General features: G+C 46.7%; 1 protein-coding gene across 1 annotated transcript in view; it reads right to left on the bottom strand.

Annotated features, from left to right (window-relative positions):
• The window catches only part of NIBAN2 (niban apoptosis regulator 2), a 53,637-nt gene that overhangs the window by 12,361 nt on the left and 22,194 nt on the right, over window positions 1-19,082 (bottom strand). The window contains exons 2-7 of the mRNA XM_081339805.1: window positions 17,068-17,198; window positions 12,229-12,357; window positions 11,052-11,157; window positions 9,542-9,709; window positions 4,218-4,333; window positions 2,457-2,561 (exon numbers count right to left, since the gene is read on the bottom strand). Of these exons, the coding sequence (XP_081195931.1) occupies window positions 2,457-2,561; window positions 4,218-4,333; window positions 9,542-9,709; window positions 11,052-11,157; window positions 12,229-12,357; window positions 17,068-17,198 (755 nt within the window). The remainder of the gene's footprint in view (window positions 1-2,456; window positions 2,562-4,217; window positions 4,334-9,541; window positions 9,710-11,051; window positions 11,158-12,228; window positions 12,358-17,067; window positions 17,199-19,082) is intronic.

The following is a 19,082-nucleotide window of genomic DNA, read 5'->3' on the forward strand; positions in this document are numbered from 1 at the left end:
TCCATCCATCCATCCATCCATCCTTCTTCTATCAATCTCTATCATCTGTCCATCCACCACTCACCCACCCATCCATCCATCCATCCATCCATTTATTAATCAATCTATCTCTATCATCTGTCTGTCCATCCATCCATCCATCCTTCATCAGTCTATCAATCAATCTATTTCTATCATCCATCCATCCATCCATCCTTCATCAATTTATCAATCTATTTCTATCATCTGTCCATCCATCCATCCTTCCATCCATCCATCCATCCTTCATCAGTCTATCAATCAATCTATCTCTATCATCCATCCATCCTTCATCAATTTATCAATCAATCTATTTCTATCATCTGTCCATCCATCCATCCTTCATCAGTCTATCAATCAATATCTCTATCATCCATCCCAAAAAAAAAGTCACATTAAAAATTGAAATGAGATCAGGACCAACTATGTGGGATCAAGATTTCTACACCACGATATTTCAAGGCTAGAAGAGGTTTCCTGCTAGATCAGCAAAATTACACTTTCCTCCCAGATGTCTCTCTGCTTCTGAAATTCGCAGCCCTCCTGCCCACGATGGTGAGCTGACTTTTGCAATCAAAGAGGACTAGTCGCTTAGAAATGGAATGCAAACAAACAAGGTTGGGTTCTCTGAACGTTGAGGAAGAGACCAGAATAATAAGATATCCTGTCTTTTATTATTCCGACCTCTGGGCAAAACGATAAGTTTGTAAAATTGAATAAACAATAGCGGTAATTTATCTCAGGCATATCCCACACACCTGACATCACGCAAATTAATATTTAAAGCAGAGTTATTAAGGTAAAAGGTAAAGGTTCCCCCGCACATGCCTGCTAGTCGTTTCCGACTCTAGGGGCCGGTGCTCATCTCCGTTTCAAAGCCGAAGAGCCAGCGCTTGTCCGAGGACGTCTCCGTGGTCATGTGGCCGGCATGACTAGATGCCAAAGGCGCACGGAACGCTGTTACCTTCCCACCGGAGTGGTCCCTATTTTTCTACTTGCATTTTTACGTGCTTTCGAACTGCTAGGTTGGCAGAAGCTGGGACGAGTAACAGGCGCTCACTCTGTTACGCGGCACTGGGGATTCGACCCGCCAAACTGCCGACCTTCCGATCGACAAGCTCAGCGTCCTAACCCACTGAGCCACCGCGTCCCTATGCAGAGTTATTAGCCTCTGCCAAACAGCACCCAGGGGAAGTCCTGGCTTCCCACAATGCCGCCACGATTTCCTTCGCTGCCAGGGTGAAGACGTCAGCAGCTGGGCACAAAGAGGGAGATTTTCCCAGGCTTGGCTTAATTCCAAGGTTTGCAAAAGCACAAATGAACTTTAGAGAAAAATCCTACGGGGTGGGGGTGGGGGTGGGGGAGAGGAGAACACCCAAGCAGGGGCAGGAACCAAATGTCCGCAGTCACCACCGTGGCCACGTGGAGGAGGCAGAACACGGAGAGGTGTTTGGGTGGAACATCAGAAACTTTAGGCCACAAGAACTGTTTAGAGTTTTCCTTTTGGGAGAAAACTATGCTCATTTCCATACGAGACCCAATCTCTTTTCCTTTCTCCTTCTCCTCCTTCTCTTTATCCATCTTCTTCTCTTTATCTGTCTTCTCCTCTTTCTCCTTCTCCTTCTCTATCTTCTCCTCCTCTTTCTCCTTCTCCTTTTTCTTATCTTCTCCTTCTCCTTCTCTATCTTCTCCTCCTCTTTCTCCTTCTCCTTTTTCTTATCTTCTCCTTCTCATCTATCTTCTCCTCCTCTTTCTCCTTCTCCTTTTTCTTATCTTCTCCTCATCTATCTTCTCCTCTTTCTCCTTCTTCTTATCTGTCTTCTCCTCCTTATCTATCTTCTCCTTTTTCTTATCTTCTCCTTCTCCTTATCTATCTTCTCCTCCTCTTTCTCCTTCTCCTTTTTCTTATCTTCTCCTCCTTATCTATCTTCTCCTCTTTCTCCTTCTCCTTATCTATCTTCTCCTCTTTCTCCTTCTCCTTATCTCTCTTCTCCTCCTCTTTCTCCTCCTTTTTATCTTCTCCTTCTCCTCATCTATCTTCTCCTCCTTTCTCCTTCTCCTTTTTCTTATCTTCTCCTTCTCCTTATCTATCTTCTCCTCCTTTCTCCTTCTCCTTTTTCTTATCTTCTCCTCCTTATCTATCTTCTCCTCTTTCTCCTTCTCCTTATCTCTCTTCTCCTCTTTCTCCTTCTCCTTTTTATCTTCTCCTTCTCCTTCTCTATTTTCTCCTTTCTCCTTCTCATCTATCTTCTCCTCCTTTCTCCTTTTTCTTAACTTCTCCTTTTTCTCTCTCTTTCTCCTTTTCCTTATCTATCTTCTCCTTCTCCTTATCTATCTTCTTCTCCTTTCTCTTTTCCTTATCTATCTCCTCCTCCTCCATTGCACCTTCCAGCAGTGACTTCTCCCCAAGCTTCTTGCAACGCAAGATGGGCCCCTACCTGAATCCATGCCTTTTGTCTCTCTTGCTCTTTGCCCTTCAGCCGCGGGCCAATCGTATTCTTCAGCTCGGGCAGAAGCTCCTCCATCACCAGATTGCTCAAGACCTAGGCAACGAAAGGATCACACAGACTTCTCAGCCACAACCACGTCCCGTCTTGCCTCCTGTTTCACAGCCAACTCTCCCCTTCCTTGGTTTATTATTTCATTCCCCCCCACCCATCCCAAACCTTCTCACTTAGAAGGAAGAGGACTCAAATCTGGGGGGACAAAAGGCTGAAGGCCCACACAGCAAGGATGCTCCTCTCCCCTCCCCTTCCTTCCTTCCCCTTCCTTCCCTTCCTCTCTTTGTTTCCCTTTCCTTTCTCCTCCTCCTCCTCCTCCTCCTCCTTCTTCTCCTCCTCCTCCTTCTTCTTCTCCTCCTCCTCCTCCTTCTTCTTCTCCTTCTCCTTCTTCTCCTTCTTCTCCTCCTCCTCCTCCTCCTCCTCTTCTTCTTCATCCTCCTCTTCTTCTTCCCCTTCTTAATCTCCTTCTCCTTCTCCTCCTCCTCTTCTTCCTCCTCCTCCTCCTCTTCTTCTTCTTCTCCTTCTCCTCCTCCTCCTCTCCTCCTCCTCCTCCTCCTCCTCCTCCTCCTCCTCCTTCTTCTTCTTCTTCTTCTTCTTCTTCTCTTCCCTCCCTCCCCCTTGCAGTGCCAAAGGAAATTCCCCACCTCTGCTACATCCCTCCTTCCCTGGGGACGACACCGAGCCTCAAGTGTGGGTGTGCAACGCAACAGGCAGGGTGGGATGGGAGCGACGGCAAGTCTAAACCCACAAACCTCTTGCTAACAACTTCCACTCGAGTCATCCAACAGCCAAGGGCACCAAACTGCCAATGCCAGAAAGGGAAAATGGGCCAGCACTTAACCGATCCAAGCTTCTTTTCCTTCGTTTTTTAAAACCATTCAAAAATCACCTCCATTCGCCTCAGAGGTGCGTGGCCAAGGGGGCTTCAGAGGCCAACCAGCCCACCCCCAACCACTCTGAAAACCAGAGCTAAGCCCCCCCCCAATTACAGGCAGCCCTTGACATGACCCCAACCGAGCCCCAGATTTCTGTTGCTAAGCAAGGCAGCCGGTTCGGCGAGTTTCGCCCCTTTCTTACAACCTTTCTGCCCGGTTGTTAAGTGAATCGCTGCAGTTTGTTTAGCGAACCAGGCAGTCATTAAGTGAATCTGACTTTGCCGCCTATTGACTTTCCTTCTCGGAAGCCGGCTGGGCAGATCACAGATGGTGTCTCCACAGGACATAAATCCACCCCAGTTGTCCAGCATTTGAATTGTGATCACGCTACGGTAAGGATCACGGTCGTAAGTGCAAGGACCAGCCGTAACCTTGAACTGCCACTAAATGAAGGGTTGTAAGTTGAGGTCTGCCTGTCCTTTTTTAGGGGTGGCTACCGTTGTCGGATCAACAGCTGGGTGTTTCTTTCAACCTGGTCAAATTTTGTCAAGCTGTTGGTAAAATTGTGCAAACTTTAACCGCCCGCTGACAATCCACCCACATTATTCTGTTTCCCTTTTGTCTGTTTACTACGATTGTGGTTTGTGATGCTGGTGCCTGACTATCATGAAAATTGATTTGACTACCTCAGCTCTCTAACTTTCAGTTCTGGACTGAAAGTATTCCTTGGGCAAGTTTTTTGGGGGGGTCCCCGTTTCTTCACCTTAGGATCCAAGGTTGGATGTGGATATGACTGGAAATCTGCCGCCCTCCTCCAACTCACCTGAGCTTCGTTGCCACAAAGCATGTCCCAGGTGCCGTACTGCTCCTTTGACTGGCGGTACATCCGCACGGCGTCGGTGAAGGCCGGCGCCTCCACTTTGGACTCTTCTGGGATTCCTGGAAGGAGAGAAGAACAAAAACAGGCAGCTACAGTCATTTCCCTGCTTTTGGGACACCTGAGAAATGAATTAAAACGTCTGAATGGAATGGAGGCCCGCTTGATGGAATTCGGGCAGAGCGGAGACGGCTTTGGTCCAAAGATCACCCTGAAATAAGGGAGTCCAGGATACCCATATTGGAGAGTCTTTTTTTTTTTAGATTCAGCCCGGGAGGGAGGGAAGAAGGAAGGAAGGAAGGAAGGAAGGAAGGAAGGAAGGAAGGAAGGAAGGAAGGAAGGAAGGAAGGAAGGAAGGAAGCTGTCTCTGCAAAGACATGTAAGAAATGTTGTTGCTGCGGAAATCCTTCAGTAATTTGCTTCTTAGTCTTTTTTAGATTCAGGAAGGAAGGGAGGGAGGGAGGGAGGGAGGGAGAGGAGGAAGGAAGGAAGGAAGGAAGGAAGGAAGGAAGGAAGGAGTCTCTGCAAAGACACGTAAGAAATGTTGTTGCTGCGGAAATCCTTCAGTAATTTGCTTCTTAAGTCTTTTTTAGATTCAGGAAGGAAGGAAGGAAGGAAGGAAGGAAGGAAGGAAGGAAGGAAGGAAGGAAGGAAGGAAGGAAGGAAGGAAGGAAGGAAGGAAGGAAGGAAGCTGTCTCTGCAAAGACATGTAAGAAATGTTGTTGCTGCGGAAATCCTTCAGTAATTTGCTTCTTAGTCTTTTTTAGATTCAGCCAGGAAGGAAGGGAGGGAGGGAGGGAGGGAGGGAGGGAGGAAGGAAGGAAGGAAGGAAGGAAGGAAGGAAGGAAGGAAGGAAGCTGTCTCTGCAAAGACATGTAAGAAATGTTGTTGCGGAAATCCTTCAGTAATTTGCTTCTTAAGTCTTTTTTAGATTCAGCAAGGAAGGAAGGAAGGAAGGAAGGAAGGAAGGAAGGAAGGAAGGTAGGAAGGAAGGAAGGAAGGAAGCTGTCTCTGCAAAGACAGGTAAGAAACGTTGTTGCTGCAGAAATCCATCAGTCATTTGCTTCTTAGTCATTTTTAGATTCAACTCTTTTGTGTTGACAGAACCAATTGGAAAAAGATGGCAATCACCATTCCTTTGTGTTGACCGGCATCATTGGAAAATCCACAATCAAGATTCTTCAGCAGCAGCAGGAGGAGGAGGAGGAGGAGGAGGAGGAGGAAGAAAAAAAAATGCCAAAGAAAAATATCTCTGGGACTTTGAATCTGGCAGAAGTAAACCACAGTGGGGAAAGAACAAGAAAAAAAAATAGGAAACCGCCAGATTTTCATCCAAGTGAGAGAAAGTGACTAAGGGGCTGGGAGAATGAATCAGAGAGACGGGCGTCATTTCTCTGCTTCAAGCTTTGCAGAACTGACTCCCCCGCAGGAAGGAAGGGGTTGCCTTGACAAGGCTTTCCCAACTACATGTCTGGGATTCCTTCTTGGTGATTCGGGCGAAGAGGACTGCAAAACTGGAGAGGCAATGGAGAAATGTGGGTGGCTATTTGGCCCAAACTCTCCTCTCCTTCCTTTTCTCTTTCTTTCTACTTTCCCTTCTTCCTTCCTTCCCTCCCTCTCTCCTTCCTTCCTTCTTTCCTTCCCTTCTTCCTTTTTTCCTTCCTCCCATCCTCCTTCTCTTTTCCTTCCTTCCTCCCTCCCTCCCTTCTTTCTTTTCCTTCCTCCCTCCCACCCTCCTCTTTCTTTCCTTCCTTCCTTCTTTCTTTTCTTTCCTCCTGCCCTCCTTCTCTCTTTCCTTCCCTCTCCTTTCTTTTCCTTCCATCCATCTCCCCTCCCCTCCCTTCCCCACAGTCTTTCCTCCTAGTCAGAATAAAGTGGGCTCTGGGGGGGGCGTGGGGGGAGAAGTAAAGTGGCTGAATCCAGCAGACGCATCCAACACGGCTGGAGCAAGAAGAAGAAGAATCGCGGGCGAAGCTGCAAAGCGTCAGCAGGGGACCCCAAAAGAACAAACCACCGGAGATAAAATACAGCAAGCAGCCCAGCTTTCAGATGCTGTCATAAAATACCACACCGACACTAAGTAAGCAAGAAGGCCTGGCCCAGCCGAGGGAAGAGGGAAGCGTGGGAAGAGAGAGGAGGCTGCAGCCCAGACAGCTCCATAAATCCTCTCGCTCTTTAGTTATCTCTGTTAATCATCCTAGCAGGAGACATGAATGGATCCACAAAAGAAGGGGGGGGGGAAGCAGAATCCCAGATGCTTGGAGCATGGAAAAAAATATATATATCCCCTCCTCTTCCTTGGCTATGCAGGATGCACGGATCACATCTCCACCCCAAAAAAATAAAAAAGGGGGTTTAGATATGCCGGGGTGGGGGTGGGGGGTCAGCCCAGCTCAGGAAATGAAAGCCCACTTGGCTAATCTTTGACGAGGCTCCGAACGCTGCTTGTTGTTTGGGAAGCGGCCGAGACATTGCCACTGCAGACTCTCTTCCATCTTGAGTGCGCAACAAGACACACACACACACACACAGAGCACACAGCACGTAGAGAAAGGCACCTGGCTGGCTTCCCTCCGGTTTTCCTTTGCAAGGAAGCAGAAGCTGTCTACCCAGGGGGAAATTTTCAAGCAGGCCTTCCTCTCCTGGAATTTGAAGAGATTCCTCTGGAATCTCCTGGAAGGAAAGGAGAAATTCCCAGGACAAGTGAAAACAATTAAGCCAGCGGAATGGAATGTCTTCCCTCCAGAAGTTCTTTGTTGTTTCCAAAAATCGCTGGAGGTTTTTAAGAAGAGATTGGACAGGCATTTGTCTGAAATAGTACGGGGTTTCCTGCCTGAGCGAGGAGTTGGACTAGAAGACCTCTAAGGTCCCTTCCAATTCTGTCGTTCCGTAATCCCAGATCGATTAATGGGTGGAATGGCTTCCAACCAGAAGTTGTGGAGGTTTTTAAGAAGAGACTGGACGGCCGCTTGTCCAAAATGACGTAAGGTCTCCTGCTTGGATTTAGGACACCTCCCAAGATCCCTTCCCACTCTTTTCATTCCTTCCATCTTTCCCAACCGCAGGGTCTTCTCCAAGGAATCCGCTTCTCATTTGGTGGACAAAATATTTGAGCTTCAGCTTCAGTCTGAAATCAGGGGTGATTTCGTTCGGACTGGACTGACTTGATCTCCTTGCGGTCCAAGGGATTCTCAAGATGTTGAGACTTTGGGGGGGGGGGAAAAAAGTGCAAAGAAGAGCGACTAAGATGATTAAAGGCCCGGGCAACTAAAACATATGAAGAACGGATGCAGGATTTGGTGGGGGGAAAGGACTGGGGGATGACACGATAACAGTATTCCAGTATTTGAGAGTCTTGACACAAAGAGGAAGGGGGTGTGTGTCAATTTATTCTCCAAAGCACCTGAAGAAGTCAGGACCAGAAACAACGGATGGAAACTCATCAAGGAGAGAAACAACCTGGAATTAAGGAGAAACGTCCTGGCAGTGAGGACAATCAACCAGTGGAACAGCTTGCCACCAAAAATCGTGGGTATTCCATCACTGGAGATTTTTAAGAAGAGACTAGATAGTCATTTGTCTGAGATGGTATAGGTTCTCCTTCTTGAGCAGGGGGATGGACTAGAAGACCTCCAAGGTCCCTTCCAGCTCCATTCTATTCTATGCCTAATCCAGAAGAGAAGCAACCTGGAATTAGGGAGAAACTTCCTGACAGGGGAGGACGATTAAACCAGGGGAACAGAAGTTGCCTCCAGAAGTCGTGGGCCCTCCATCCTTGGAGGCTTTTAAGAAACGGGACACTTGTCCGAAATGGTCTAGGGCAAGGGTAGGCAACCTCGGCTCTTTTATGACTCATGCTGGCTCAGGAATTCTGGGAGTTGAAGTCCATGAGTCATAAAAGAGCCGAGATTGCCTACCCCTGGTCTAGGGTCTCCTGCTTGAGCAGGGGGGGTGGGCTAGAAGACCTCCGGGGTCCCTTCCAGCTTCTATTCTGCTGTCTGAGTCTTCTCCAAGACCACATTTTACCTCTCCAAAATTCCAGAGGGAGGAGGAGGCGGGGGGGGGAGAGAGAGAGAGAGAGAGAGAGAGAGAGAGAGAGAGAGAGAGAGAGAGAGAGAGAGAGAGGGAGAGGGAGAGGGAGAGGGAGAGAGAGAGAGAGAGAGAGAGAGAGAAGAACAGGGCAACTATTGTGAGGTGGGTGGACAGGTTGTGTGCCCAGCTTGTAGATTTCAGAGGGAGGTTCTGCTTAAGCAGCAAGAGGAAGAGAATGATGGATCGTGTTGTTGTTGTTGTTTTAACTGGCAGAGCTGTTTTTAGAGACTGCTCCTCCCCGCACAGTGCATTCCACAGAGGCCCCGAGTGCAGGGAACCCGGCCAAGCCGGAGCAGGATGGGTGGAGCTCCTGGGATCCAAAAATGTCACCTTCTGCCAACTCAACCTCCACCCTGGGCAGGGCCCTTCAGAGGCTCAACCTACTCCACAAAGCAGCTGAAGGTAGAGCAAGAGGCCAGAGGTGGAAACTGATCAAGGAGAGCCGCAAACCTAGGATCTAAGGAGAAGTGAGCCCAACTTAAGTCAGTAGTGTAGTGCAATGGTTAGGGTGGTGCCCTCCAGACTGAGAAAAACGCACCTTCCCATCTTCGCTTGACCATCCCCTTTACTGAATGCCCACCGTCCATGATGGTGTGTGTGTGTTTAAGTTTGGTTTAGTGCAACCAGCAAACCCACCCATTAAACCAGGGGTCTTCAAAGGTGGCCCTTTTCTGACTTGTCGACTTGCAACTCCCAGAATTCCTTTCAGCTGTCAGAATTCGGAATTCTGAAAGTTGCAAGTCCACAAGTCCATAAAAGGGCCAGGTTTGAAGACACACACACACACACACACACACACACACACACACACATGACATTAAACCATCTTTAAAAATGCTGGCTTAGAGAGATGTGTGAACCTCAGCTGTTTACTTAGGCCTTCGCTCTGATCTCCCTTGGGGGCACGCTTGGAATACGAAGGACTGACTTCCTTAGGGGAAACGAGGTGTGAAATTGCTACGGACAACGCAACAGACAAAGCCCAGGGCTGTGCTCAGAATGTAGACCGCTTAAAAAACTCAAGTTCTGCTTACGTGTCAAATCGGAGGAAGGGGTCTGCTACTTACGGGGGCGCCCGAAATCAGACAGGCAAAGCAAAGGAAGATCTATCCTTCAGAAGGAGGAGAAAAACACACACACACACACCCCACACACAAACGTGCTCTCTTTAAGCTTACCGTTGTTGCAGTGGCGCACACAATCTTGAAAAATGGCCTGCCACTTCTCCTGCTCCTTGCCGGTCATCACGCAAAAGTAATAATGGCGGGCGTAAGGATGCCAAAGGATGATGGGGAACTGAGTGGGACACTTGATGACGGACGCATTGCTGGACTTGGATGCAGAAGCTGGAGAGGGAAACGACGAGACGGTGAAATGGTGTAGGGTTTCCTGCCTGAGCAGGGGGGTGGGGGTTGGACTAGATGACCTCCAAAGCCCCTTCCAACATTATTATTATTATTATAAAACTTTTATTCATAAAACTTGAAACTCAGTCAACTGAACACTCAAATTGACTGGTGCTAATGGTTGACACAGGTTGCTGCCGGCATCCTAGGTACCAATCAGGTATCTCCTTAAAATGTAAGAGGTTCCGAGTAGCGCCGTTGTTTTTTTTTGTAGCTTTACTGGAGTTATTGCAGGAAGCTGCAATGTCTTGATGTGTTTTGCAAAGTTTGGGGACATAGTTCCCAGTGCCCCGATGACAATGGGTATCACTGTTACATGTTTCATCCATAATCGTGCTATTATTATTATTATTATTATTATTATTATTATTATTATTATTATTATTATTATTATTATTATTATTATTATTATTGCCTCTGATGGATTGCTAGGAGGAGGAGATAACTTTGAAGATCTTTTCTAACTGCCACTGTTCTCTGAGCCACCTTTCCACGCCAATTCTCCCCGCTGAGCTGAGAAAGAATTATCTTTCTTGTGTTGGCTTCCTTCTCACCAGGAGTTTGGCTGGCAGCCTTGATCGTTCTTCTAGAGGACCTCTCAGCTGCTCGGGAGGGCCACTTGAGAAGAGAGCTTTATTTACTGACCATCCTTGACAGATCCTTCCGGCGAGGCCTAGAGTGGCCTCCAGATAACCCAAGTTAAAAGCATCTCCTTTCAAGCTGGTAGCCAAGAGGCAGGATTTGCGCCAAGCTTTGCAAAGAGGTTCGGCCAAACCCTTGGCTTCACCTCCTGGGTTTGAAAGAGGGGCCCAAGTCAAAGTCTAAGTCAAAACTGAACAGCCCTCGATCTCAACCGAGGAGAAGGCATACTACACCACCTATCTCCTGTTTACAACAGTCTTTTTTTTTTCAGCAGCTCCAACAAGGCTCCACACCCATTTGCACCACTCAGGTGACCCTGAGGACACAGATAAGCCTCCAAGGGGCCCCAACGCCTCTCAGAAAGAGTGCTAATGGCCAGATGACTGCCAAAATCCTTCCATCCTCCACCATCCAGTCAGAGCTGAAGAAGCTTCTCGGAAGAGAAGCGAGACGTCTTCAAAGAAAAACAAAGGAAGTCCAGTTGCCTCTTGGGGGAAAAAAAAAAGCAGCTTCGGGACAACCATGACCTGGATGATTGAGAATCTCCATAGACTCCTAAACTGCAAATCGGGCGATTTGTTAAATATGAGTGTCCTGTGTCCGTGGGAGGACCAGCGGAAACGCACAGAGTAGAACTTACCTGTTAAGTTATTGCTGACCAATTCCAAATATTGGTCCAGGGTGGTGAGGACCTTGTAGCCGGCACTGTTGACGAGAATGCGGGGCTGTAGACCTCTTTCGTAGGCCTGGAGGTGGGGAACACGTCAACAGGTCATTTTCGTGTGGTCAACGTTCCTGCCCTTAAACCTATCCTACGGATGGCCTCTCCTAGAGCTAACGTACTTTACGGGGACCTTGTCAAGATGTTCAAAGCAATTTATGTCCGAAAACAGCCTACTAATTTCCAGGCTGCGGGAGAGGGAGAATTCCTTTTCAAGTCAGTTTACAAGACTTTCCAGTTATGGATCTCTTCAGTCTATCATGGCCTGCATTTCTCCAGTAGCATCATAAAAAAAAATACAAGTACTTCCCCCGAGGTCTTCTCAGGGAACTGAATGACAGGCTGCAATGTGAAGAAGCCAAAGATGGCCAGGGACAGGATTGTCCACAGAAAAGACCCTTACAGACTCTCGTGGTCCTTAGGGAAGAGACAAGCTCAACCTCACCTGATCCTTGAGATCTTCACCTCTTGCTTTTCCCGACCCCCCCCCACTCTTTTTTTTTTAAAAAAAGAATCTCCTCCATGAATGAGAAAAAGAGAGAAAGAAGGACCGAACTAACGTTGATTAATCAAAAGTTAGGAAATCTGTCCCATCTGATGATCCGCTAGCTGGCCAAGTGAGGAATTTCTTTCTAGAGGACCTCATTTTGGGCAGAAGAACCTTTTGACGTGGCCGTCCCCGAAGCTGCTTTGCAAGACAAATCACTCGCGCTGCTTCAGTCCCAATCAAGAAAAAAAGGAAAAGTGGATGTCTTTCGGTTTTTCTCATCCCGAAAGTGGTTTTTTTTTTCTCCTTCCAAGAGGACTGGATTTTGCTGTTTGTTTGTTTTTTTCCCTTGGAAAAACGTTTCGCTTTCCATCCGAGAAGCTTCTTCGGTTCTGATCCTTGAAAACGTCAGAACTGAAGAAGCTTCTTGGGTGAGAAGCGAAATGTTTTCAAGGAACAAAAAAGACCCAAGAAAGTCCAATGGCCTTTCGTAAAAGCACCTTGTGGACAACCATGACCTGGATGATAAGAGAATCTCCATAGACGGTCGGTTTTTTTCTCCTTCTCCACCCGCCAAGCTAGCCTTGGCGAAACAATCCAGAACCTCACCAGTTTGTTCTCGTAGAGCACCACCCCATAGTTGAGGGGTACAACGCTGAAACGGTTCCTCCACTTCTTGTTTTCTTCTATGTATTGGAAGAGATTGCCGGAGAAGATGATCCGGTCCTCCAGAGGTACCTGTAGATACATAGGGAAGGAGAAAGGAAGGAACACCATGAGCTGGAGAAGACCTTCTCTGGACACTTTTGAATGGCTCTGGGTGACCTTGGCACATCACAGCTAAGTCCTTGATTTCTGAACGTTAGTTCCAATGAATGGACCTTTGGTGCTCTCTGAGCTTGCTTGTTTTCTTGCAGATGTTTCATGACCCATCTAGGGAACATCATCAGTGCTGTCATAGGAAGAAGTGTGGTTTGCTGTTGGTTTATATTCTGGTGTCTTGCCTGTCTGGGTGGATGGTGGCAGTCTTAGGAATTCTTTGGTTGGGCTGTTTACTAATGGCTCCATGGCAGTTTCTTGATTGTCCATGGACAACCATTCTGCAAATAGAATAGAATAGAATAGAATAGAATAGAATAGAATAGAATAGAATAGAATAGAATAGAATAGAATAGAATAGAATAGAATAGAATAGAATAGAATAGAATAGAATAGACATATAGGATAGAGTAAAGTAGAATAAAACAGAATAGAATAGAATATATAGTATAGTATAGTATAGTATAGTATAGTATAGTATAGTATAGTATAGTATAGTATAGTATAGTATAGTATAGTATAGTATAGAATAGAATAGAATAGAATAGAAATATAGGATAGAGTAGAGTAGAGTAGAGTAGAGTAGAGTAAAGCAGAATAGAACAGAATAGAATATAGATATAGAATAGAATAGAACAGAATAGAATATAGACATAGAATAGAATAGAATAGAATAGAATAGAATAGAATAGAATAGAATAGAATAGAATAGAATAGAATAGAATCTGGAAGGGACCTTGGAGGTCTTCTAGTCTAGCCCCCTGGTTGCAGCATCCTGTGGCTCTGTTTGCGATGGCTTCTGACAAGCAAAGTCAATGGGGAAGTCAGCTGGGACAGTCACAAGTTACTTGATGTCTGACTTAATGATTGTATTGCTTAGTTACAAATTTTCTGGTTCCTATTTTGTTTGTAGAGAGGCTTATACACAGGTGGTGATTGCTTCCTGGCGCACTTTTAAAAAAAAAAAGTTGACTTTTTGATGCCTTTTGTTAATGTCCCATATTTATTTTGGGTTTGGTTTATTTTAAGGGGGAATCTACTTTTATGTTAGGTATCAGCCTTTGCCAAGCAGCATACATGCGTGCTGTTTTAAACGCTCTTCTATTGATGCAAGCAAAGAAATCCAGACAGCAAACTTCCACTACTTAAAAAGGCAATGTAAACATTCGAGGCAAAAAAAACAGACGAAAAGTAACAATCCGAAGCCAAAAGAAAGGAAGCTGTGTTGAGAAGGGGTGTGGGTGTGAGGGGGAAACGGAGTCAAAAATCTGAATTATCTGCAAATATTGGGACAGCTCAAAGATCACGAAAATGTCTGAGCCCGCTCAAAAATAGCATTGCCCAGTGGAAAAAAACAACAACAAAAAAAAGGATTTGGGGATCTCAAATATTTGCAGAGTTTCATCAGTCCTGGGATGACTTAATAAATCGATTAGAAATAAAAAAAAAGCACCCCAGTCTGAGCCCTCAAAATATCTAACCATCTATTTTAGCTTGCATAGATTAAAAAAAAAGATACTTGCACAGACTGTCCTCGACTTACAACCGTTAATTTAGCGAGCGTTTCAATTACACCAGCACTGGGGAAAAAAGTGATTTTTTTTTACCTTTTTCGCGCTTAGGACTGTTGCAGCATCCCCGGGGGTCACGTGCTCAAAATTTGGGCCCTTGGCCACTGACTCGTATTTATGACAGTTGCAATATTTATTTTATTTTATTTTAATCCCACTTATATCCCGCCCTTCTCCGAAGACTCAGGGCGGCTTACAATCTAAGAAGCACAAATCAAATGTGCTTAGCAATAGCCTTCATTCTATGCCCCTTTTGGGGACTGTCACAGCATCCCTACAGTCATGTGGTTGAAAATTTGGCCACTTGGCTCGCATTTATGACGGCCGTGCTGGCTCTGAGGCCAGTTGCCTTCTGATGACGTGCGAAACATATGGAGCACGTGGTTCCCTCGACAACTTCACCGATTCACTTTACAACCGTGGCCCAAAGGGCTGCAAAACCGGGCACGGCTCCCTGAAAAGCAACCGCCTTGCTTAGCAACGAAAATTCTGGTCCAATTTGTAAGTCAAGGTAAGTCAAGGATTACCTGCACTACTGCACAGAAAGAGGGACAGGTATGTCATCTGAAACAGCGGTCCCCAATCTTTGTGGCCTTGATGGCCTGGCGTTTTTTGGGGTGTGTGTGACAGAGAGGGGAACTGGACCACACAAGCAGCGGGCTAGCGCACACGTGCATGTGTGCCAGCCCGCCATTCGCATGGCCCGGTTCCGAATAGACCATGGCTCCGAGATTGAGGACCTTCTGTTTTGGAGCAGGGTTTGTTTGTCGTTTACTACTGCGTTTTCCCGAAAATAAGACCTAACTGGAAAATAAGCCTTGGCACACTTTTTCAGGATGCTCGTAATATAAGCCTTACCCCAAATTAAGCCCCAGTTAAGATCGTCAGCCAGACGGACACATTTAATACCGCATTTTTCCCGAATATAAGCCTTAAAGGTAAAGGTAAAGGTTCCCCCGCACATGCGTGCTAGTCGTTTCCGACTCTAGGGGCCGGTGCTCATCTCCGTTTCAAAGCCGAAGAGCCAGCGCTTGTCCGAGGACGTCTCCGTGGTCATGTGGCCGGCATGACTAGACGCCAAAGGCGCACGGAACGCTGCTACCTTCCCACCGGAGTGGTCCCTGTTTTTCTACTTGCATTTTGACGTGCTTTTGAACTGCTAGGTTGGCAGAAGCTGGGACGAGTAACAGGCGCTCGCTCTGCTACGCGGCACTTGGGATGCGACCCGCCAAACTGCCGACCTTCTGATCGACAAGCTCAGCATAATAAGCCTCAGTTAAGATTGTCAACCAGACGGATGCATTTAGTCCCGTATTCCCCGAAAACTAAGACCTAACCGGAAAAATCAGCTCTAATGCGTCTTTTGGAGCAAAAATTAATATAAGACGCGGTCTTATTTCGGGGCAAACACGGTAGCGTAGTCTGCTGGAGGCCTGTCTTCCCCCAAGGCCTGCTCATCCAGCCCTTCAGGAGGCGATGGGGCTAGAAAAGCATGGCACCCCTCCTGATTAAAAACTCACTGCAGACGGAGTCCTGCACGCCCGTCTGCATTTGGGCGTCTCCTAGTCCTTGGCAGACAGACAAGAGTTGCAATTAAGCACTTAGCGTGTTTACATTGCAAGAAAGAGCGAAGATCAGCTGGAAAGAATAATCACTGCTTCTGTTATTTTATCTTTCTTTCTTTTTTTGAGGGAAAGGGGGAGGGGAAATGAACTGGCCAACAATACAAAGAACTGAACGGTGCGGAAGTTTGTTTGGCCGGCTCTAATTTCAACCCAGCCCAGGCGCACACAAGACAACTTTCTGTGCCCTGGCTAAAGAAACCAGCCTTGTTTTTAGTCTAGAATGCCTTGAACCCATTCCCTTGACCTTGAGGTGGGTCATGATTAAGGGAACCCGCCAAAGCTGTAGACTAGTTTGGGGGTAAAAACCAATTTGAGAGCCAGTTTGGTTTGGGGATCAAGGCATCTGGCTAGAAACTAGGAGGTGGGGAGTTCTAGTACCACCTTGGGCACAAAAGCTGGCTGAGTGACTTTGGGCCAATCCCCAGGAGATGGTGAGTTCTAGTCCAGCCATAGCCATGAAAGCCCGTTGGGTGACTTTGAATCAATCCCCAGGAGATGGTGAGTTCTAGTCCCACCTCAGGCAGGAAAGTAGTTTAGGTGACTTTAGGCCAGTCACCAGGAGACGGTGAGTTCTAGTCCCGCTTTAGGCAAGAAAGCCAACCGGGTGACTTTGGGCCAGTCATCGGGAGTCAGTGAGTTCTAGTTCCGCCTTGGCCATGAAAGACGACTGGGTGACTTCGGGCCAGTCCCTCGCTCTCTCAGCCAGCCCACCTCACAGAGTTGTTGTTGTTGTGGGTAAAATAGGAGGAGAAATGCGTACTGGATACGTTCACCCCTTCGAATCATTTGTACAAATAATAAAGGCAGGATACAAATAAAGGGGGGGGGGAAAGATCTCAGCAAAGCATTTCTGTTTTGTTACTGGAAAAAAAAGCCACACCTCATTTAGAACCCATCTCACAATCATCTCTAACACAGAATTCTTTCACCCACTTGCTGGCTTCCCCCAGTACTGAATCAGGAGCCAACCGAAGAAGCTACGTTTTATCCAAAGTGCTAAGCTGTCCTAAAACGGAGGTTAACTCTACCCAAACTGAACAGATTATGCGAACACAGCTGTTTTCAACAACCCCGCTTAACCCATTTTCCCTTCTCCCCACTTCTTGCACATCTCTTCCACCCTCCCTTCGTTTTGCCTCCTAGCAACACTTGTTCCTCTAATTTGTACCCTTACACACCTGTCCTATCTCTCAGAAGACCCTGGGGACAACGTCTCCGATCGTTATCGGAAAGGCACGATCAACCTCCCTTCTGAATGACAACACTTGGGACTTAGCCAAACCCTTCCTTCTCTAGCGGAGGACTTCCCTGAGGAACTTTCAGGAAGAAGAAGAAGATGAAGAACTAGATTCTCTCTTTTTTTTTTGGAGGGGGCAGCTTTAAAACCCATTTCTCAATAGGTTGCCCCAGGTTGTGTCAATGTGCTGACTTACCTTGCGATGCAATAGTTGGGCTTGTGGACTGGTTCCCCCTTCGATCTCAAAGCGGACGCTGTTAAACAGGGCAATGCCATATTGCTCCTGGTAGAAGTGGCTAAACTCCGTGAGGATCTTGTCTGTCTTCCCTGAAAACAGAGAAGGAAAATCTACATGAAGAAGGGGCAAAAGTCCAAGGTCAACTAGTCTAACCAAATGTGGCCACCCTTGACTAGAATTGGAAGCCAAGCAAGCTCAGACTTGACCAGTAACTGAAAGAAAAGAGCCTTGGTGGAGCAGTGGGCTAATGCCTCCTTAAGTAACACCAGCTGCCTGCAATTAGTGCAGGTTCGAGTCCCACCAGGCTCAAGGTTGACTCAGCCTTCCATCCTTCCGAGGTAGGTAAAATGAGGACCCAGATTGTTGGGGGCAATAAGCTGACTTTGTAATAATACCGCTTGGGGGGGGGGGCAAAAGCCCTAATAATATGGAGCCTTGGTGGAGCAGTGGGCTAATGCCTCCTTAAGTAACACCAGCTGCCTGCAATTAGTGCAGGTTCGAGTCCCACCAGGCTCAAGGTTGACTCAGCCTTCCATCCTTCCGAGGTAGGTAAAATGAGGACCCAGATTGTTGGGGGCAATTAAGCTGACTTTGTAATAATGCCGCTTGGGGTGTGTGTGAAAGCCCTAATAAGCAGGCATATACATAGAATGAAGGCTACTGCTAAGCTTGTAAGCCGCCCTGAGTCTTCGGAGAAGGGCGGGATAAAAATGGGATTAAAAAAAAAAAGAAAGACCTTCAATCAATCAATCAATCAATCAAAACTAGTGCTTCTTTTCTCTAGAATAGCCAAAAACAAATCCTTCATGAAACCTTAGGGCTACTGTCTAGACTGGGAAGTCAAAAAAGGAAAGGAAAAAAAAAGCCGCAAATTAGTTTGGTATGATGCCAAGAAAGCAACATGGGTATTTTCAGGTGCAAAGGACCAGGACCCTATGTTAAGTTGCAGCATAGATGCAAGCCTATATAGAAGAATCTAGTCAATTAATGGTCAGTATTAAATATTAGATAAGGGCCAACAGAGCTGAAGGGCTTGAATAGTTTGTGGCAACGTAAGGACTCTACGTGATGACACGTTTAACTCCACCATCCAGTTCAGTCTGCTCTTCTCTGACAGATATTACTAGAAATTGAATTTGGCCAAAAAGAAGGAATATATATATTCCTTTATAATATATATAATATACTTTACTCTAACAGCAGCCGTGCCTAGGCAAAAATAACGCAAGTCAATTGACCATGGTTACCAATTGGCAAAGTACACATTTCAACCAAGTCCCTCCAGCTCTAAGCTAAGATTCCTTTTCTTACAGATGTGCTTCCAAATGCCAATTGCCCCAGGCTACACATCGGGGAAGAACAACGGATCTGGAAAGGCAGTCTAGACCAAAGGTAGGCAACCTCGGCTCTTTTATGACTCATGGACTTCAACTCCCAGAATTCCTGAGTCTGCTATGCTATGCTATGCTATGCTATGCTATGCTACGCTACGCTACGCTACGCTGAATCAGGAATTCTGGGAGTTGAAGTCCATGAGTCATAAAAGAGCCGAGGTTGCCTACCCCTGGTCTAGACTCATCAATACAATAAAATCCACAGCCATGGAAACAGCCACAGCAGAAACTCCCCAGAGGGAAAAAAAACGAACCCAACCAGCTTGTTAACCGAATGTAAAGGCAGACGCTGTGTCGCTTGCTCAGCTTCGTCCGATATTGCACAAACCGGTGGGATGTTTCCTCTTAAGCGTTGCTTTCTGGGCAGCCATGCAAAGTTAAAGGGAGGGAATGCCGCATGGCTTAACCCCCCCTCACTTCCCTATTCCCAATGGGGATTCCCCCCCCCCCCGGCCGCCTTTTTTTATTGGTTTCAAGGGGAGTACCAGACAGGGAAAGAAAGCCAGAGTTTTCCTTACTAATTAGATGATTAGAAATGTCGCTTTTGAAATCTCCTATCCGAGGAGAAGACAGTGTTGC

This window comes from Vipera berus (genome assembly GCF_964194415.1).
Source record: "Vipera berus genome assembly, chromosome: 15".
Classification (NCBI taxonomy): domain Eukaryota; kingdom Metazoa; phylum Chordata; class Lepidosauria; order Squamata; family Viperidae; genus Vipera; species Vipera berus.